The 23,156-nt window shown below is 28.0% G+C and overlaps 1 protein-coding gene across 2 annotated transcripts in view; it reads left to right on the forward strand.

Moving 5' to 3' along the window:
* The window catches only part of LOC107448674 (uncharacterized), a 53,177-nt gene that overhangs the window by 10,894 nt on the left and 19,127 nt on the right, over positions 1-23,156 (forward strand). For both annotated transcript variants that reach the window (XM_016063971.4, XM_021146330.3), the window contains exon 2: positions 10,652-10,864. In XM_016063971.4, the coding sequence (XP_015919457.2) occupies positions 10,706-10,864 (159 nt within the window). In that variant the 5' untranslated portion in view covers positions 10,652-10,705. The remainder of the gene's footprint in view (positions 1-10,651; positions 10,865-23,156) is intronic.

Below are 23,156 nucleotides of genomic sequence, written 5' to 3' on the forward strand. Positions count from 1 at the left end.
ATTAACTACATAGCTACTAAATTTTATATCTATTGACTACCTAGATGGAAAGTGTTATACTTAATTTACGGAACAAGGAAATATAATTTGATTTAAATTATAAATCAGCCTTTATCATTTTTATTTTTGAAGTCTTCATTTGAATCATTAGAACAGATTGAATTTGATTTGAAAATCTGAAAAGATTTCATTATTCTTTTGTTTCTATTTTTGTGCGAGTACAATAGCTCTGGCCGTTACTTTCATTGCCTATTTTTTAATAGCTTATTAAAGTAGAAAATTAAGCAAATAATGTATTACTTTTTAGTTGTTAAATAATTAACTACATAGCTACTAATTTTTGTAATAGTTAGTTAGTAGTACTTATTGAATTTGCTTTGAAAATCGGAAAACATTTCATGATTTTTTTTAATGTCTGAATTTTCATGTGGCTAGAATAATTCATCACTAATTTTGCTAACTACGATGCCTTATTTAAATTCAAAACAAAGCGAATAGTATCTTTGTTTGGTAGGAGTTAACTATGGAAATGCTTGTAAAAGTTAAGTTACTAAATAAAGCAAAAAATTAGAGTTTAAATTTCTTCATCAAATTCATTAGTTACCTCTACTCCAAGTTACTAATTATAGTTAGAGTTACAGTCAAGCTATATGCCTTCTGTAAGTTCATTTAAACCACAAATATTTCGTTTATGACCGTTTTTTCTGCATCAATTTCATTCACTTCTTTAGAAGGTCGGATGGTACAGGAGTTTTCTAAATGATTCTATTGAAGTACAACGACGTAATATCAACTTACACGCATAATTATCCATAAAAAAAGTAGAAAAATCTATCTAAAGATATGTTTCTCCTTACGGTTAAAAGTTAAAATTACAGGTATGGTCTAAGATACCTGTTATCCACCGAGCTCTTGTTGCTGCGGGGCATGTAATACTACTTGGGTAAAGTATGAAAAAAATAAAAATGCTTCGGGGGGAATATGATGCAGACACCGTTGTTGCCTTGAGATCTTTACCAAGAAAAGATTAGAGGAAATACTTTGCATTCTTTTCAAGAGGGATGCTTGAGAAATATATCAAGCAAAGTCCTCCCTTCTGTCGACTTAGTTGGAATTCAATTCCTTGTCTACAAAGGGAAGAAATGCCTACAATTGTCTTTGGTAAATGCCTGTAGCTACCAGGAAATGTAAGGATAAACTGAAGCGAATTGTATATTGTTATTCGTTGCACAAAAGATTCAGCAATTGAGATATCACTTACGGAACGAGACAGTTTTATCTATTCAATTGGTAATTGTTTCAAGCCATAGAGCAAACTAGTTCAATGAGTTTAGTATTGTTAATTAAAACCATTTTGTCTCGATTATGATAGTTTGGGGAATAAACAATTATTTAAAACTATTTGTTGTTGATGATTTAAGTAAAAAAATCCATATTTAATCAAATGGACTAACGCTTTGACGTAGATGGGATACCGTTTCATTTATTTATTTTTCTGACGTTCTTATTACAAGCGAAAGTATATTTTGGTAATTCTTAATTGTAAAAATCAGTCTAATAATTACTAAAAAAATCTGTTAGTTTATCGGAATTATATTTGTACTAAAATATAAAATCCAAAAAAAGTAGTTAAAAAATAAATTCATACATATTAAAAAATTTATCAAGAATTGATTTTGTAAATTAAAGATATTTCAATGATGAATAACTGTTTCTCTTAGATCTAATTAACCTAATATTTGTAATATTTAACAAAACTGATTTTAATTTTGATGGTTATACAAAACTTAATAATTCAAAAAGTCTATTCCTAAGTTTAATGGCTAATGCTATTATTTCTCATTGTTAGTTTTTCAGTGATTTTAACTCGTAATTCTTAATATTTTAATTAACTTTGTTGACTACTTCGTACGAATTAAGCATTTTTCATTCTCATTATTTTTCTATTTAAAAAGTTTATGTTTATTTTAATAAGAGATGTATATTAATTTTACTTGAACTATTATTGTTTAAAATTTTTTTTAAATAGCTGTTACCAAAGATTATTATTATTTATTATTATTTTTATTTATTATTATTTATGATTATAATTATTTATTATTATTATTATTTATTATTATTTATGATTATTATTATTTATTATTATTTTTTTTTTTTGAAATTTTATGGAGAAGCAAAATATAGCATCTTAATTTTGAACATTTTAATTTTTCGGTGCGCAACATATCTTAAGAGAAATTCTCCTTAACTGTTACATGCATTTTTTCGAAGTATCAATTCAGAAAAATTTGAGATGAAAATGCGACTTTCGCTTGAGATTTTAGCTTGCTATATTTTTAGATTTTAATAATAATAATATTCATATTTTTTATGTATAAATTACTGTATATTCTTATCACCAAAAGAATTATTTCATTTACATATTATATGTTGGATACCACTTTACCATTTTTTGGAATTTTAATCTGAAAACAAATAAATTTTTTTTTAGCCGGAATTATATGTTTTTGTTTAAAAGCTTGCGTTTACGATTCAATTTATCTCTCTCTCTCGAAGAAAAGCACAATTTTTAACGAAATTAAATTTTGCGTTAAATCTTCATGGAAGATTATGATACACACAAACAACACACCTGTCAGTATTTCTATACCCATTCTAAAGCCTTCTTTCATGTCTTCTGAGCGATTCTTTGTTTGCTAACTTTTGCCTTGTCTTCCTCTGTGGGTGGAAAGAAAAGGATGGTAACATTCAGTGCTTCCTTGGCTCGGGTTACGCTTACATTGTTTCGCCAAACAGATTTTATGGTCGTTGATTGTACAGAGTAATTACACGGGTCCATTGGCCTGGCAGGACGCTCTATCTAGAGGAAGTGAAGCGAAGCGAAGAAAGTCATCTTCAGTAGAATTGAAAGTGAACTCTATTATGACAAGAGGGATTAAAGTTGGCTTCCGAATTCACTACCTGAATTGACATCATGATGAAATGTAATTTTTCTTAAACCGAAGTTACTTTGTTGCAGAAATTTCCACCTACTTTGCGAAGTATTAGAATCTATTAGTTATGTTTCATAAGAATTACATTTTTTGTAAATGTTTATCCGCTTAAAATCATATTTGTTGTATTCTCTATTTTGTTTATAATTTTTTTGAGACTGTTTTTTTATTTTTTTTAAGAGTTTTAGTTGAAAATCTACAATTTTTCTAAATTTGATTTAAAAACAAAGGAAATTTTTCTCCATTAAATATTAGTTATATTTACGTAAATTGCATTTATCTTCCTCTCTGTTTTTCTACAATTTTGCAATATTGGTTTGAAAAATACATTTAGTTACTATTACTGAAACGTTTATTAATATCGAATCTTCACGAAAAACAACCTTTAAAAGAAGTGCACTATTTCAAAACCAGTTATTTAAAATAAATGAAAGTAAAATAAGCTTATGCGTTAACTCAGAAGCAACAATTGAATTCTTAAATAATTTTCTCATTTAAAAAAGTAGTTCCTTTATAAATCGTTTTTAAAATTATCATTCAATTAAATTTGAAAACCATTTATTGCTGATACGGGATATTTGCTATAACAAGAAGAAGTAGGCTTAACGTGCACAGAAAGCAACAGTCTCACAGCAAGAATAAAGATTCATTGAGAAATAAAATAATGTAGACACTTTATATTATTTATTTAGTGCTCATTAAATAATCCATTCATTAACTGTGTGTATACATAAAGTACACTTACGAAAATATCATTAAATACTCTTTTGTAAAGTTGTATTTTAATAAGTACCAAATTACAACATAACGTACTTATTTAAAAGAAATATATTTAGAACTTATTAAAATAATAATTTGAATTTGTTATGGAACTCTGCTGTGAAATGACTGACAGAAAATATTAATTTTAATATTTTCAATTGATACAAATTATTTCAACTTTCTACTAATTCAACTTTTTGTGCATCCATGGCTTGGTCCATGTTCTGATCATGTATAATCAAATTTGGGCTTTTATGCTAGCGATTGCTTGATGTAGAATATTTCTCGTGGGACAAAAAGTCAAACATTGCTTCGTAATCTATCCTATAAATATTTTATTACATCTTTAAGTCATTAAGTATTTTAAGGATTTGCTTTGTTCGGGCTGTTTTGAGCCAGAAATTCACTTTGAGGTATACGCTTGTTTTGCTTATTTTTCAGGTCAAAAGGTACATAATAAAATTTCTTGCGATTGTAATGCTTTTAACCTTCCGAAAAACTCGAATTCATGCAAACCCTTTTTTCTCCATATCTTATGAATAAAGCATTCGATTTGACTTTTATTTCAACGTAACTGGGGGGGGGGGGGNTAACTGGGGGGGGGAGGGAGAATCCGGTAAAATGACTCTTCTCCCAGAAATGACAAAAAACAACAACAATGGAATAATGAACCTTTTCATATAAATTGCTTTTATTCAAAAAATATATGAAATTAAATTCTCCTTTATATGACAGTAAAAGTAGATATGTTCCATTGTTTTTCCGCATTGGTGTACTACCGACTGAAAATTAGTTGTTTGATAGATTTCAAAACATAAATTATTTTACGCTTGTCCAATTTATAGTTTCTTTTAAATATATTATAATGGTACGTAAATACTCGAATGGCACATATTAATCTGAATATAAATCTTTTATAAAGGTACACGAATGTTTGAAGGGTAATTATTTTCATATTAAATCTGCTAAGGCTATAAACATGCTCGAAGAAAACATATTATGCTGAAAAAATTGTGGTGAAGTATACCGTTATACCGTTTTTATGCTAGGAGAAAACATCCAGGTCAAATTACCATACTTTATGGGGACATTTCGGGTTATAAAAACTAAAGTTCTGGAAATAAATACTAAAATATGTGGTATTTAAAGCATTCATTTAGTAATTTTTCCGTTCACATGGTAACGGTTCACCTGAAATTCTGGTTTTCGAAATTTTAGTTCTTTTTACCACACATTTAGTAAAAAGTACAAAATTGAAAAATAAATTTAACCAACTAAATAGTTTTTATGCCAGGCTCTAAGGTATTATGATAATATTACCTAATTTTACAAAATTTTATCAAGCATTATGAAGCAATATTTACCAAAACCATTACCAAAATCATGACCTAAGTGCTTCAGTAAAAATTACCACTTTTTGGTGTTCCCAGAGAACCAAAAACACTTAAATGTTACCGTATTCTGGTAGTTTTACCATACTTTTTTTTCTCAATATAATATTTTATATTAAATCAGATACAGATACATAAGTATTTAAAAGGCACTTGATTAATATTATATTTTAATCTGCTATGAAGGTACTTAAATACTTCAATGCCACACATTAATCTTAATATTAAATATCTTATACAGGTACGTAAATTCTTGAAAGGTGTTCATTAATTTTCATATTAAATCTGTTTTACCGATGCATAAAAACGTGGAGAGCGTATTGATTTATAAGGAGCTTAATTGCGTTTAATTGACTTACAGATTAACTGAAACCTTGTGTCCAGTTTAGGAAAGTCATTAAATTTTGTAATTGCATCAATTTTATCGAATAAATGATACAGTAATTCTGAAATTTGATGAGTGGTGCGAGTATTTGATTGCGGCTTTTTCTTTTTTGCATGCGTTCCGAGTTGTTTGTTGACCTATTTTTTATATGATAATTAATGAAAACCTAAACAATTAGCCTTTGACAGATGAGATAGACTCCGGTGTTTCATGCTTTGAAAGGGAAAATTATGTGTTTTGATTATTAATACTCTGAATTAGAATTACGAATTAGGATTTAGATTATGAATAAGATACCAATCTTTAGCTTAAACATATTGAGTGCAGCTTTTAAATAATTTTAGGAATTGTTAAAAGTTCAGATTTATAAAACATATAATTATTATAAAAGCAATAAAAATGCTCAAGTTTCTGGAGTATATATATATCAAAATATATAAAAAAAAATTCAAAAAAGTTGGCTGAGGTCTACATTTTTTAACGACTTTTCGCTTGTCCTCGGCTAATCGAAAAGTACCATGAAAAATTTGAAATTTTATAGATTTTGAAACTAGTACAGTTATAGTTTTGCCTTGTTAAGTCATTGCTACGCTATAGCATTACCACCAGCTTGTATAAATTCAATTAAACATGCTAGTTTGTGAAAGATAATGGTTTAGATCTTTCCAAACCAAAAAATCTTCATTAAAATTCTCGTCACCTTTTATCATCAAAAATTACTTTCATAATTTTACTCAAGCATTAACTCTTGCGAAAGTCAGTCGCAACATCGTGGTAATCTTTTAAATATTTCTAAAGGTAGAACGTTTGTTGAATTTCAATGACGACAAATCGCACCCATTCCGAAGAAACTAGACCGACATTTCTAAGATTTGTGAAAATTTTCTTGTCATTAATTTCTCAATCGCTAACTTCCAGGTTTCTCTTCCGCTGCAGTTTCATAATCATTATTGATAAAGATGTTTCCATAAATTAAGAAACAAAATGAACATTAATCTGATTTATTTGTTTCCTTTAAGACGCTTTACCTTCGGCAATGTCATCCTGAAGACGTTTTTTTCCCACGTGCTTTGTTTTCTTAATTGAGCTTGTTTCTTCCGTGTTATTTTATCGTAATTATTATTTGATGATTTTGTTGTTCTAAACTATTTGTTTTACGAATGGCAACGAAATATTATGTTTTTGGGAGAAAAGTTGTTTCTTCACTTCCGTCTATTTCCTGCACGACTATTTATTTGGAAAGAGTAATTTGAGGGAAGAAAATTATTTTTATTAATTTAAATATGTTCTTGCTAGACAATCGCTATATTTAATTAAAAAGCTTGATACAGAGCCTTCACTTTAAAAAATTACAGATAGAATCAACAAAAAGTCTGATATTTCGTAATTTTTGTAATAATAATTTCTGTAAAGTCACTAAATCACTCTAATTAAGTAAATGTTACTGTAAAAATTACGGTATAATATTTTACGGCAAATCGCAACTTGGAAAAGCGGTAAAACTAAAAATATGGTCATTTTTGTGATGAATTTCAACGAAGTTTCACTGTACACCGGAGGGGGACTCCAAATTGTCATCTTTTTAAGATAACAATATTCTGAAAATCATATTTTATCAATAGAATTTAATGTTCTACAATTCTAGAAATAATACTAGGTGCTCAAAACTCATCCCCCTAACTTTCAGAAATATTAAGTCACTAAACGAGACAAGACAACAACAACAGATGTTCAGTATCTAAAACAATGTGCCAATCGTAAAAAGTATGGAAAACATGTCTTTGGATCTTACCTTAGATCAGTGTTTCCCAAACTTATGACTTTTGTGTACCCTTTCTAAATTTTTCGTTGCGCTGAGTACCCCTAATAAAAAAATGAAGGAATTTTTTACAAAAAATCGCACAAAAAATAAAAATCACAACTGGCTGTGGACACCGCTAATTATTAGCTGTTAACTCTGCAAAAATATCCAATAGAAAAATACGTATAATCGTAAATTTTCATGGCTAGCTTTGTTTTCAAATAAAATGTTTTGAAATTTTCGTTTGTTGCAAAACATTTCGCATAAGAACGCGTACCCCTGCTAAACTGTTCCCGTACCCCTGGGGGTACGCGTACCACACTTTGGGAAACACTGCCTTAGATTGTTAATTCGAGATAAAGAAAATATTTTATAATGTGGCTTTATATTTCATATTTATGAAGTTCAACACCTTGAAAATAGATTTTAAATCATAAATTTTTTTCTTTAAGAAAATAATAAAAAGAATGAAATAAGAATTACAAGTTTAGACAAGCTAGACAAGCTAGATCTTTAAATAAAAACAACAACAGAAACACACCAAAAAGTAACAAATAAAGTTATAATATTCCTAAGAAAAAAAACCTTAATAGTTCTTGGGTTTAAGTTTTGTTGATTCCTCAGTTAATCCGAAAAAAAAAAATAGTATTATAAATTACAAAATTGAATAAGCTACCAAAATCACCATCAAAAACATTAACACACTTTCTAAGTTGTAAGAGCAACGTAATAATCTCGTCTTATATTGCTACTAAGTAGACCTGATCACAAACTAGAGAAACTCTTAGCCACTTTCAAGGGTCATTATTGATGATCTGGATATTCGCAATCATTAATATCCATAACCTATAAAGAGATTGAGTATTACACTTGCCTCTTGAAATCTCTTGGTCGTCAAGAAATGGTGGGAATTTCTGAGGATGACATAGTTTTTAAAGCTTACGGATATTCAGCCAGGACCTAAATGATCTTTCAATGTTAGTTGAAATTGAAACTCTTTGATGTGATACTTATCAGAAACTGTGTTTGATGTTAATATGGATACTTTTGGAGAAGGCAATTGTCATTTGGAATTAAATCGGAGCATTTTTATTATTGAAAAATGGGATTACTTTGAACAATTCAAGGTAAATTCACGTTATAAAGTAATGCATTACGTTTATTTTTAAATTATTTTATAGTTTGGAATTTATTTGTTAGTTTAATTTTTCTTTTTTTTTCTATGCTACTTTGTTCAAAAATCGTATAAAAAGAACGCTTTTGGGAAATTTATTGAAATTTTTTTTTACCTTATTAACCTGTTTTTTCCCCCCATTTTTGTGAGGATTACTTTATTAGCAAAAATTTCATCTGAATTTTAATATTGACATTCCATATGTTTTAAATTTATATGATAATTTCAATTTACACGATAATTTCATTTATATGATAATTTATATTATTTCATTTATATGATAATTATGCTATATTAATGCTTATATTTATACGATAATTTCAATTTTAAATTTATATGATATATTCGAAAGATAATTCTGATATTTTTCACATCAAATTTTGAATATTTTGATTAAACTTTCCGCCTACTGCCGTAACATTAAAGTCTAAATAGTTGAATTATTAAACGAAATAATTATTTTAATTAAAAAGTAAAATAAAAATATTTAGTAATTATAAATTGTTTAATTATGAATGCTATTAATGTGTGGAAAACTAGATTATGAACTAGATTTATGATTGTATATTTTGAGTAAATGTTTATAGTTTATGATCTAAACACATTGCTGACTAAACTTATGATTGTATATTTTAGGTAAATGCTTATAGTTTATGTTCTAAACACATTACTGACTAGACTAATGATTGTATATTTTAAGTAAATGTTTATAGTTGAAGTTCTAAACACATTACTGATTAGACTTATGATTGTATATTTTAAGTAAATGCTTGTAGATTAAGTTACAAACCCATTTATTCTGCTGTATAAAATGTTTTAGTTTATTTGCTTGCAAATAAATGACTAAATCTCTTCTTTCTATATTTGTCGTAATTATATTTATTTACTTTTAATTTATTTTATTCATTTTTGCAGTATTTATTTATTTTTACTTTATTTATTTTTTGTAAAACGATGAGAAGCATGTAATATGAAATATTAATGATCAAAACAAATCTTAGTTTTGAAATTAAAATTTAATTTATTTTCGACGAAAATGGTTTTTTTTTCTGTCTCGTGGTATAAACATAAACGACCATTACAAACTAAGGCAAACAACGTTAAAAAGCACGAAAATATTTATGCTCTTTAACGCTGTTTGCCTTAGTTTGTATTTTAGCACTAAGGTCGCCCACTTGTGTATTTATAAACAACCATTGCAGAAAATTTATTTTATTGCTAAAGCAAAACAACACTTTTCTTTAACGTGACTTATCTATAGTTTTTTTAAAACACCAATTCTGGCAAAACAATGAATATTTGTTTCAATTTGCATAGTGGGCAATTTGCAAGCAACTCATATTTCTCAGGACACTGTTAGCCATTTCTCCCCCCCCCCCTCTGAACTNTGAATTGTATTCATTTATAATATTTGTTTACTTGATCTATAAAATATGTTTGGATTAACCAATTATAAACCGAGATAGTTGAATGTATTATAAATTTAACTCAAACTGCATCAATTTCAAATTAAAATTTATAATTGTCTTTTTGCAAAAAATTTCTCCTAAAAACATTTCCAGCTCAAAAAAAGTTTTTTTCCCTTGTGAATAGCTGAAAGGAAAGTGCATATGTGTGTCAGCTAAGGGTTTAAAAATTATTGCATGAGGTATAAGCATGGCTACATCTCTAACGAATTGATCTTATAAGAAGGAGTGCGATTAATTTAAACTTGAAACTTGCTAAGACATAATTTTTGTTGCTTTAAAAATTTACTAAATGAATTAGTATTGATATATTAGTGCAAGCATTATGTTTTTACTTCATGTTCTTATTTATTTCTATAACGGTATTTTTTGTTTAAAATTTTTTAGAAAGAGTTAATAAATCATTTTTAAAACAAAAAAATAAATATCTCAATTCAATTTAACTCCTTGTTTTAAGGTTGCACATTTGCATTCTATAGTGATGGGACAAATAGGTTTAAACGGGGCCGACATTATAGTTCCAACAATAAACCGATTTTTTGATCAACAATTTTTAATATTTCTTGCGATTTTTCTTTTTATCGTTTGAATATACTATATTCATATTACATACACTATAGACTCAGCTATGTAAAATAATAAATTGTAAAACTGAAATGCATACATATTTTTCTTTTAGGATCAGTAACATGTTATACCAAACCTAAGTTGGAATTAAACATTTTAAAGCCTAATGGCGCCTACGCCAGGACCTATTCCAGGGACAGTAGGTCCAATTGTTCAGGATGATCCCAATTTTATGATGACCCCCAAAAAGGGTGCTACAGTCAGCACCAAAGGGTTACTGAATATGCCTGGTCAAAACAACTGTTTTCTCAACAGTGCCGTACAGGTAAGTCTGGATTATAACAATATATTATTTCTAACAATCTATGTAACATTGAACATTCATTAAACAAAGTATAATTATTATTAGTAACCGATCTTTAATAGTTTTGGGTTGCGGATGAAGAAGAGAGAGAACCTCTATTTTTAAGCGTATAAATTAGAACCTTTATTATCATTTGAGGTACTGAATTGTTCGTTATGCTTAAAAGACGTAAAATTAATTAATACTATCGGAAGTTCTACAATAGAAACTATAAGGATCATTTATTCGTATAGGTTCAGATACATGTTTTTTTAAAAAAGAATTAGTTACAACAAAATAATTTTAACTTAGTATTTAGATGAGTAAGTAAATTCACTGTTAAAAAAGCAATACTGATGACAAAATAATTGTCAGATTTGAAATTGCTTTCTTCATGACCCAAATCGCTTTGGACATTAGATCTTTAAGCTTTATAATCTAAACAATACACCAATTCACTTCTAAACAGGAAATGGAGTAATGAAGTTTGTCAATAAAATATAAAGCCAAATCATAGTTTAAACCGCATAGTCATGCATCCAAATCATAGTTTAAGAAAAGTCACATATCCTGTTAAGCATCCACGTTTTTTTTATTTTTTATTCAATTTGTATGTTGGCTTAGCACTTTTTTATCTGCACTTCATCATGATGTTGCACAGCAGTACACATGTGTACTATTACATAATGTTATACAAACTATTAAAATCTTTTAAGTGCCTATACTTGCAAATACGTTAAGATTTTAATTTTCCAGCATAGACATTGTTTTAGTTGAAAATGTTTGTGAAGATCTGCAAATATTTTTAATTTCCTAACTGATAGTTGAAAAGTAATGAAACATTTTTACTACTTATTTATTTAAATACATTTTGAGAAATTCGTTGATTGATATAACATACAACTCGAAAATTGTTCAAATTATCACCACTAAAAATTATCCAACAATTATCAAATTTAATTATATCACCTTTATAGTTATCACGTCACCTTTATAGTTATAACATATATTATCATATTGAATTATGTCCTCGATATAACTATCATATCAACACCAACATAATTCACATATGGAATTATTACAACGACACAATTATATTGAGTTGTAACGTCGATACAATTATTATATTGATTTATAACACACATACAATTATCATGTTGAATTGTATAACCGATGCAATTATCATATTGAATTTTATCACTGATACAAATATCGCATTGGGTTATATGATAGATCTTTTTATGGCAGTAAATTCTAACTCTGAAGAAGTTTTTTACTCCCATTTTGCAGTTTAAATACCTAATTTTTCCTTCAGTTTTCTCACAATTAGAAAATCGTTGGGACTTTAATTAAGCATTGCGAAATATATTTTATAGCTCCTATTATAAATTATCGTCGAACATTGTAAAAGTAAGTTTCATCCGTTGAGCGTTCCGTCCTATTTGATCTAACGTTCTATTGTAATATTTTTTTCCACTTGTAAACTCTATTTCAGTTACCATCTTGTTTACAAGAAGAACCATCATTGCCTTGAATGGCTCTCTGCTGATTTCCTTTGCAATTAATTTTATTTCCCCAGTCGTTTTTACTCCGAATTTACACTTTAAATACCTATTTTTTTCCTTCAGTTTTCTCACAATTAGAAAAATCGTTGGTACTTTAATTAAGTATTGCAAAATATATTTTATAACTCCTATTATAAAAATTATCATCGAACATTGTAAAAGTAAGTTTCATCCGTTGAGCGTTCCGTCCTATTTGATCTAACGTTCTATTGTAATATTTTTTTCCACTTGTAAACTCTATTTCAGTTACCATCTTGTTTACAAGAAGAACCATCATTGCCTTGAATGGCTCTCTGCTGATTTCCTTTGCAATTAATTTTATTTCCCCAGTCGTTTTTACTCCGAATTTACACTTTAAATACCTATTTTTTTCCTTCAGTTTTCTCACAATTAGAAAAATCGTTGGTACTTTAATTAAGTATTGCAAAATATATTTTATAACTCCTATTATAAAAATTATCATCGAACATTGTAAAAGTAAGTTTCATCCGTTGAGCGTTCCGTCCTATTTGATCTAACGTTCTATTGTAATATTTTTTTCACCTGTAAACTCTATTTCAGTTGCCATCATTGTTTACAAGAAGAACCATTATTGCCGTGATTGGCTATCTGCCGATTCCCTTTGCAATTAATTTCATTCCCAGGTAATTTTGGATAAGCTTGCAGGGGTCTGTTTAGAAGAAATTTGGGTCCGTTAACGGACCCTTCACAAAATATCTTTCCATAAAAACGGACCCTTCACAAAATATTTTAACTTAAAAACGGACCCTTCACAAAATATTTTAACTTAAAAACGGTCCCTTCACAAAATGATTTTTCTTTTAATCGGACCCTTCACAAACTTGTTTATCTTCATTATTATTTTGTTAATCGAATAAACCCTTTCCAGGGTAGAAAAAAAGAAAGATGGATGTAAATGAATTAAGTTTTGTCTTCGGCAGACAATTCTTCCATTATTCGTCCGAAATGAATATTCTGCGTACAGCAGTATAGGCTAAAATACCAAATATTTGTATGTTGCATCTCTAATTTAGAAGCAGCAATTGTTGTTTATTTTTTAAAATTTAATTTTTTTAATTATAATTTTACAGTGTTGAGCATTATCATGCATGTCTTTACAATTTAAAAACTCCTTGAAAAAGTTTTTTTTTTTGCAATAACGGACCCTATTTGCACAAATTCATAAAAGCGGACCCTGATTGAAAAAATGTGAGTAATTTTTTCACAATTTCACGAAAAACGGACCTTTCACAAAATGTCTGGACAGACCCCTGGCTTGTTACATGGTGTGACGGTATAACAATAGGCCCAGTCACAATCCTCATCAACTGTCTTCCAACAGGTGTATAATTCTCTTTCTCGCGCAGCGATTTTTAATTTCTCTTCGGACTCCTGACAAGATCTAAAGCCTCAAACATCGCTTTGATCAAAGAAAAAAAAATTAAAACCGTGTGTTTTTTTGCCGATTGCAATTAGGCATAACGAGTAAGATTGCAAGGTGGTGGTTGGTAAATCGTTATTTTTTTCATTGCCTTCTAACGGGCCATCATCCTTTGCTTCTAACTCGTTCATGCATAAACCTCTGCTCATCAAATAGAAGAGATCTAAAAAATTCCCATCCAATCCTGGTTTATGCCTTGAGGGCATCAGCATCAACCGGTCTTCTAAATCTGTAAGGATTTATTATATTTTGCATTTACACGCAACTGTTGTTACTCCACGACACGACAATTCGAACAGTTTTTTTTTTTTCTTCCTGCGAAATGGTGCTCTTTTGCGAAGAAAAATAAAAAGAGGCTCGTAGTGAATTAAACTCGTTGCAAATCTTTAATTTTTAACATATCGTGGAAAACATAATCGTCTGGACTTAAAACAAAACGGACAAACGTCTTAAATGCATGCAAAATTACACTAGTTTTAATCATCAGTTTGACGAAATTTTTTCCATTTAGATAAAAAAAATTATTAAACTCAATAAGTTTTAAATTTTTGCCTTTTTTTAAAAAATAAGTCCAAGCGATGTAGAGATACAGTAACATTCGAAACATCATAAAACAATTCGACAAAACTTTTATTTTCTTCACAACTGTAGTTTTCATTCATGTTGACAACTTATGTCAGCTTGACGTAATTTGTAAACATTATTTTGCATAGAACGTGCTGGTTAAAAATTGACAAAATATAACCTGATTGAAATAAATAACATTTACAAACTTACCATATTTTAAATGTAGCCTATTGCTAAAATGCTATATTTTGCATGACGACAGAGCTTTCAAATAACAGCTCCCTTTTTTTTGTGACATTAAACCTTACCGTATTTTTTCGTTTTGAGTAGCTTAAATATGGAGGTTCTGCCTCACTTTTAAGATTGTACCCCCCCCCCCTTAAGGCTGTCTTAACTAGATTTTCTCTTCTACAGATTTGATACAGTGTAATTTTCTTAATGTTTTATAATTGGTACATTCACTTATGAATTTTCAGATCTATATAAGTATCGCTTTCAATGCAATGTAAACATTATTTCCTGGATGTTTTTCAGAAAAAATAAGTAAATTAATTATAATGCATTAACGTCAGACACTAACAAAGAAAAATTATTTTCAATTCTACTCATATCATCTTTTAACCCTTTGAGGCAAATGGGATACCGGTGTCCCGTATGTAAATTTTTTTTTCTGACGCTTTAATTAATAGCAAAAATATATTTTGGTATTTCTTAAATTTTAAAAACCAGTCTTAAAAGTTACCAAAAAATTTTTAGATTATCGGAGTTAAACTCGTAGTAAAATGTAAAAACCTGAAAAAGGAGTTAAATTTTTTTGTAAATGGTGGTAGATAATTTTTTCAAAGTGATATTGTTTAATAATAAAATATCCAATAAATATATCAACTGCTCCTAAATAACGGGACGTTTTCGAAATAGTTGATTTTCCCTTTCTATCGATTAAATATTTGCTACAAAAATTTTTTTCCTCTCTTTTTAAAGTTTGGCCCTGAAATTTATATGTTTTTCTTTTATACGCATATGCTAAGTTAAACAATTTTTCCCGCGGAAAATGAGCTTCTCTAGCGTTAGATTTGATGAACCAGCTATGCAAGTATTTTTTCTTTGTTTTTCATATTACTTTGATAACTTTTTTGTTATATTTCTTTACGTTGAGATGAATATTTTTTCTTCTGTTGTTTTGATTGTTACGATTCGTATCACACACAACGCCAAGGTTGGGAAAAGTCATGAGATTTCTTTTCTAGTTATTTTAACCCTTTGTTTTGTTTTGCAACACCTGCTGCCGCCAAATTACGATGAGAAAATCAAGAGAATAAAACAAATCTTTTTTTTATATTTTTAATTGTAAAGTGATAATAGTTGTTAATATGTTTAAAATGAAACTTCGTTTGGAAAGTGCGAATTTTTATTTATTATTAATTTTTTTAAGCAAGTTAAAAAAATATTTTTATAAGCTTTGCTAAATTAAAAATAAATATTGAAAGTGCTTTTATCTGTGAGATAAATGAAATAAAAACAATAAGTCTCAATTTGGTTGTAACTAACTGCACAGTTCGGTAGACAAATTGACGTATTGAAATAATTATTTTCTTTGGAAGAAATTATTGACGTATTGAAATAATTACTTTCTTTGGAAGAAATTACTTTGGAAAATAAATTATTTCTCCAGAAGTATGTGGTATTTTCGCTCATTGGATTGTTTCATTATTCACGTCTGTTATAAATTTAATCTTCATTTTTTTAAGAATTGTGTAGTGGCATGGATTAACGCCTTATAGCAAATAATATGCTATTTTTATAACTATTGTGGGTTTGTAACAGCTGTTCATGGGTGTTGCGTTAAGTTTTGAGTATCTTTAGCTGTTGTTTTATAGTATGCTAATTCTCAAAATGATGCAAAATATCAATTACAAAAAGCCACAGTTCCATGAAGAAAAAAAAGTTCTTTTTTTAAAATTTTATTTTCCTTTATATTTTAAAAAGTGGTTCCAGATCTGCATTATGTAAACTCATAAAAATGTGCAAAAACTGAGATTCATTTATTGATTTTAATGCTTTTCATGTCGCTGGAAAATGTTTTTAATAACTTTTTAATTATTTAAGCTATTCGTCCGTTCTAAAGCTCAGGTTATTCTTCACAGCCCGAGGATTTGCATAATTTAAAATTCTAAAGTAGCTTCAAGTGCAAGGCATTTAAAACGTGGTTTTTTTAAAATTTTCTTTGGCGTAAAAGCTTCTAAGAGCCCTCAAAGTTTAAACATTTGACGCAGAATTTATATTAAACGCATGTTCTTTACTTTTTTTAAAAAATTAATTTCCATTAATTTATTCCAAAATAAGGTGAAAAATAATCATCTTTAGCATTTTCGTAATTTATTGTTGTGAAACACTAGTGTCTTTTTCTTCGATAAAGATAAAATCTTTCAAACACGGCTCACTTCCAAACAATAATTTTTCAAATTTACACTTAGTTGCATATTTTAGATCTAAGAGCAACAATTATTCATCATTGAAATTTCTTTTAATTTACAAAATCAATTGGTAAATTTTTGATTACAGATAAAAAAAAAAATTCAACTTGCTTTTTCAGATTTTAATGCAAATATAATTGCGAAAATGTTACAGAATTTTTTTTAGTAACTCTTAGATTGATTTTTATAACTAAAATACCCAAATAGATTTTTACTTGTAACTAGAGAGCCAGAAAAAAAATATTTTAAAGAATATTTTTATTAACATTTAAAAAAATATTTTAAATATAAATTGGTGTCCCATTTGCATCAAAGAGTCATCTGAGAGTTTTCCCTTTTTGCATCAAAGATTATCGCCATTGTTTAAAGTATCAAACTGCAACTATGGTATAAAATATGTAATTTAATCACTTATTTTTTAGAATTAATCAATGTATTTTTAATCATTTCAAGCTCTTTTTAAATAAAAAGAATAATAAAAAATAGGCAATTTCTGATCTATCTGAAGGTTTGAAATTTTTTTGTGAGTTTTGTTAACAAATAAATAGTAATAATTAAAAAAAAATTTAAAACTTGTTTTCAAAGCATGTTAGGATTTTTTTCCTCTTTTTTTTTAGAAAAAAAAAGGAATCACTGTCGGTACTGCATATTTTCACAAAATGTTAATAAATCACGTTTAAATATTTTAAATAACAAATAATTTTTCCCATTTATTTTTGACAAAATAGAAAAGTTAAAGAAATCAAGAGTTTAAAAAGAAAAAAAAAACTTTTATCGTGGCTCAAAAAGTGCTTTTTGAAGAAATTTTCTTCATAAAATTATGCAAACGTTTCTAAATCTTAAAACGTTCTTCCACAGAAATGGCGCCATGTTTATTTAATTTTCCAATCTCGGTTCTAAACCTCGTGGTAACAGAGGCACTGTGATGACAGAGAACGATAGCTTATAAGAGAACCCCGCCAAAAAAGGTGAAAACCGGTTTCTTACCTGCCATTAAAAAACACTAAAAAGTTACACAGAAGAAAAGAACTTTTCTTGAGGCCCATGATGGCCGCATGTGACCCCGTCCAGTCCCCACGGCGTCTCGCCATTGGACAGCAAAAATATACCTCGTTTGTATTTTTAAGATTTTGTCTACAATTCAGGTGGTCGCGAATCTTATATTTGTGTAAGGCATGATGTACGAGACATGATAAAAAGTAAACATATTTACCTAGTGCTTCGTAATGAACTTAAATAAATTTTGAAGATATGAAGGTTTTCCGCAGAACTAGAACATTTTTTCTAAGTTTTAAAATTGACTTTGTTATTTTTTTTTACGATTTTAATAATCGTTTGCATTTTGATGTTTCATCAGATTATAGTGTTAAAAAAACATCATCCAAATTTATTAATCTTAGCCATTATTCTTAAATTCATTTTAACACTATCCCTTAAAAGTCTTGGACTTATATCATTTTTTATAATGGATCTTTCCATTTTCAAAAATAACGGCACCTATTTCGTTAAAATATTATGCGTTATAACTGTTTAGACTTAGAAGTACAGAGAAACTGTTAATAAAATAATTAAATAAATAATCCCAAGAAACTGAAGCGGTAAATTATTACCTGATAAAAAATTTCATCTTTTTCAAGCGCTTGAAACATGTCGACTGTTGATTGCTATTTATATATTTTTGAAGCGAATTAAGTTTTTTAATCTAATAATGATATACTTCACATTAGCTTTATATCTCACGCAAATCAATGAAAGCAAGCAAAAATTTTTTTCTCATCTAGCTGCTACTGAAACATTTTATTAAGACAAAAACGCATAAACCTGATATCAAATATGCAAATAAAAGTATTGCTGTAATACAAGTAAATTAGTACTGCATTAATAAGGGGGAGCACTGATAATAAGTAGGTTGAAGTTAATGTAATTTAAATGATATTGTGGGATTGCAGTTAAATTAAATTTTAAGAAAGACTCAAAATTTTTCGCATTATTATTATTATTATTTTGGAAAATAGATTGAATATAAAATAAGATAGATATCTGAATGATTGATTCATTATTAAATCTTACAAAATTTGCTCTACTGAGAGATAGATAATCCAAACTTTTTAACATAGAAAGCTATTTTTAGACAGGAAGTTTTATTGTTACTGTACCGCGATAAATAAATAACATATTCTGGAATATTACTTAAAAAATAAATTAATTAAAAAATATTTTTACTTTCTACCAGAATTTAGTCTATTATTAAAAATAAGTATGTTGAAATGTCTAAGAAAAATGGCAGGAAGGATATATCTGCTGGTTGCTTAATTGTAATTAGTTACAAGTTGAGACTTTTTTTGAAAATTTCATAGATATTCTTTCATTATTTGTATTTAGTTTACAACGAATATCATGTTTGATTTTCACCTTTCTAGTGAAGTTTGCATGTGAATAGAAATTTAAAAATAATACGTATTTACTTTTAAATAATATGCGTTTTCAGTTTACGACAACGAATAGCATATTTGAATATTTTTTTTTTAATTATTAAAAGAAGAAAACATTCTTTTGGACAGAAATTAAATTTTTTTTCTGTGTTAAAAAGAAGGGGGAAAAAAACTCTGTATAAAAATGAAAAAGGAAGAGATTTGTATACTTTTGGGAAAAATAATAGGCAACAATTAGTACAAAGGCAATTTCATTACTTATATTTAGTCAAAAATTTCATTTCTTGTTTTTAGTTTAAAACAAATATATTTGATTTTTAATAATCTTGTCAACTTTACATCTTTGTGAATGGAAATTTAAAAGTAATATTTATTTTTAAATAATGTGTGTTGTCAGTCTACAACAACGAAGAGCATATTTGAATATTTTATTTATTTTTTACTATTCAATCAAGTAAACATTCTTTTGGACAGAAATTCAATTTTTTTTTGTGTTAAAAAGAAAGGGAAAAAAAACTCAAAAATGTAAAAGGATGAGAATTGTATTCTTTTGGGGAAAATAATAGGCAACAATTGGTACAAAGGTAATTTCATTATTTATATTTAGTCGAAAATTTCATTATTTGTTTTTAGTTTAAAACAAATATATTTGATTTTTAATCTTATCAACTTTACATCTTTGTGAATGGAAATTTAAAAATAATATTTATTTTTAAGTAATGTGTGTTGTAAATTTACAACAACGAATAACATATTTCATTTTTTTTTACTATTTAATCAAGTAAACATCCTTTTGAACAGAAATTAAATTTTTTTCTGTGTTCAAAAGAAGGAAAAAAAAAAAATAAATAAAAGAAAGAAAAGGAGGGGGAAAAAAAACTCTTCATTCAAATGAAAATGGAAGGAAATTGTATTCTTTTGGAGAAAATAATAGGCAACATTTAGTACAAACGTAATTATTTTTAAACGAAAAAAAAATTTCGAATAGCTTAACTTTTAATAGAAAAAAAAAGTGAAATGCAGAGCCACAACATTTTACTACTCAATTATCTAAACCAAGGGGGCATAACACCCAACTTTACCAATTAAATTCAACCCAATCCAATCCCAAAACACAGGATACATGCTATCTTGGCGACGTTAAATAGTAGGTAATCGGGTCGCTCCATACATCAGTTCTTGAATAACGAAATCGAGTCTCCTGAAAAAATCACGACGGAAAAGAACAATGAACGCCAAGCAACAGAGCATAGGAAATGTATGCTCCATGGGTACATTAGCTGTATGGGGTTAACAGCGCTATTCTTTGTTCCTTTTTCGTGTTCAGTGGGTGTTTACGGGGAACACTATTTCCGTTTTGTTGAATGTTACGTCACTTTGATATCTTTCTGAAGCACAGGCATTGATGAATTAGGTCATTGACGAAATTGTCTTTGACTGGAGTTAGAGTTATAAATTTATTTTACGCATTGAAGACAAAATTAGATTTAGTTTTTTTTTTAATGCTGTTGTTGGGAAATAATTTAATAATTTTGTTTATAGTGAAAAGTAATATAAAAAAATTAAATTGCCGGGTACAAAAAACTAAACACATTAAACAGAAAATGTGTTTATTGCTTAAGCTCGTTTAACAAAATGTGTTTAAATTCATTATTTTTAAACATTGTGGGATCTTAACTCTAAGGATGAGAATTTAAAAATAGCGGGAACAACTGTCTCAATTATTGTTTGTTAAAAGTTTACGACAAAGCAAAAAAAAAAAGATTTATTAACATTCGTCTTAGAGAAACCACAAATAATACACATGCTCTTTTAACTTGTAAACTGAAAGAAATATAAAAATGAACTTTTATGTACCTTGTTATATTGTTCGTAGAACATTTATGAATAGTGTATCCCCTATGCTGTTTATATGAATCTAGGGTTAAGCTGGCTAAGTTGTCATGTGCTAAAGTTGTTGCATTTGCTGACAATTTCCTGCAATCAGAAAAAATAAAATAAAATAAAAATAGAATAAACAACTGTCTGAATTATTGATTGTTCAAGGAATGATTGATGCGTTAAAATCACATTTTAACCTGTCAATATTGTTCCAGTTTAAAGGTTAGATCTTGAAATAAATTAGAAACTATAAAAAGTTTTTTTTTTCAATTTCACTATAATTTTTTTTTTTTTTTAAATAACCGCATATGTTTTATAAATAAGGCTTTTCAAAATACCGTCATCAAATCATTAGTCCGGAATACTAGGGCTGGGCAATCAATTTGTTCTAACAGGTGGCAGACTATACCTGTGAAGCCGCAAATCAATGACTCATTCTTTTCATTTTCTTTTTTGTGCAAAAAGATGGCCTGAAGTGAACAGCCACCCATGCATGACAGAATATGGGTGTCTTGTGTGAGAATCACAGCTTGATTCGCTTTATGACTTTCTAAATGACAAAATGATTTCATTTGTAGCAAATTAGCGTTCTTCTTCTTCTTGCCCACTTTCAATGGGAAAAGATCTCATTATGTCCTTAAAAAAAAGTTCCACTTTTTACCTCGTTATTGTTACATCTTCAGGGAGTTTAATATATAATTGCTTAACAAATCCTTCATTGTTTTAAAAGTAAATATTTCCCTCGTAACTACTAGCATTGTTCAAGAGTAAAAAAGAAAATTAATTTCGAATGAAAATGACATTATATATCTTAAATCCCAGAGCAGAAATATGTCAACAAACTCATAAAGCAGTGTTTGCTAATGTTTATGTAATATCTTTTCGTTTCGTTACAGTAGAGATTAAGTTCTATATACGTATTTAAATTCGAAATAGGAGGTTTTAATAGTTTTTGTAGAAGTGTGAAACTTTCCACTAATATGTCACGAAATGGTCTCAGATATGTCAACAAGTTCTCATCTTATTGCTGCAATTTTCGTTAAGAAATTCGAAGATTCTAATAATTACAATTTGTGAATAATTCTAATTTTTGTACCTTTTTTATTAAATTTTTTTATGGAACAACTTTTAGTTTGACAGAATTCTAATTTTGACGTAGTCAACCGGATAAAATTCTCCTTCGAATTTTGTCTTTTAAATGGATGTTTTATGCCTGTATCAGGGTCTCTAAGTTTGACGACAGACCTTGATCAACGCAAATAAGGTTTAGGGTCCATCTGTACTTAGTCTTAAATTTTACTACTTTTACCACCTTTTTATTTTCCTACAATAATTTTAAAACAGAAATAAATAGCAAAAAAAAAAGCGTCTAATTAACTTATTTAATGATAAATTATAAAAATGAAAATAGTTGATACTGTTATATCAAAACTCGACTTCTTAATCATATTTATCATATAATTGTAAATGCCATGTTATACTTCATTTTTTTTCCAAATTTTTTTTTGCAGGAAAGTTGCGTTTGTATGTAAAAAATTTTTTTTAAAAGTTTATTTTGAATATCTCTCTGTGTATATCATTTATAAGAGAAATGATATTTGATTATTTAACGTATGTTTAGATCCAGTATTAGTAAATTAAATTAACTATCACTAACTCAGCTTTTTCATAAAAAGGTATGAAGTCGGATTCCCTCCTTATTTTCATTTATCTATCGTTGCAATAATAAACCTATCAGCTGCAAATTAAATGAATCGCTAGAAGTTGCAAGTTAACGCTTTTTAGAATCGTTTGCTGGCTTCCGCGTCTGGTGAAACGGGAAGTAGAAATTCGAAACAACAAATTTCGCAATCAGTATAATTTTTATTCCTTGTTCGACATCTTTCACTATCAGTTACAACAAACAGCATGCTT

This window comes from Parasteatoda tepidariorum, chromosome 8 (genome assembly GCF_043381705.1).
Source record: "Parasteatoda tepidariorum isolate YZ-2023 chromosome 8, CAS_Ptep_4.0, whole genome shotgun sequence".
NCBI classification, from domain to species: Eukaryota; Metazoa; Arthropoda; class Arachnida; order Araneae; family Theridiidae; genus Parasteatoda; species Parasteatoda tepidariorum.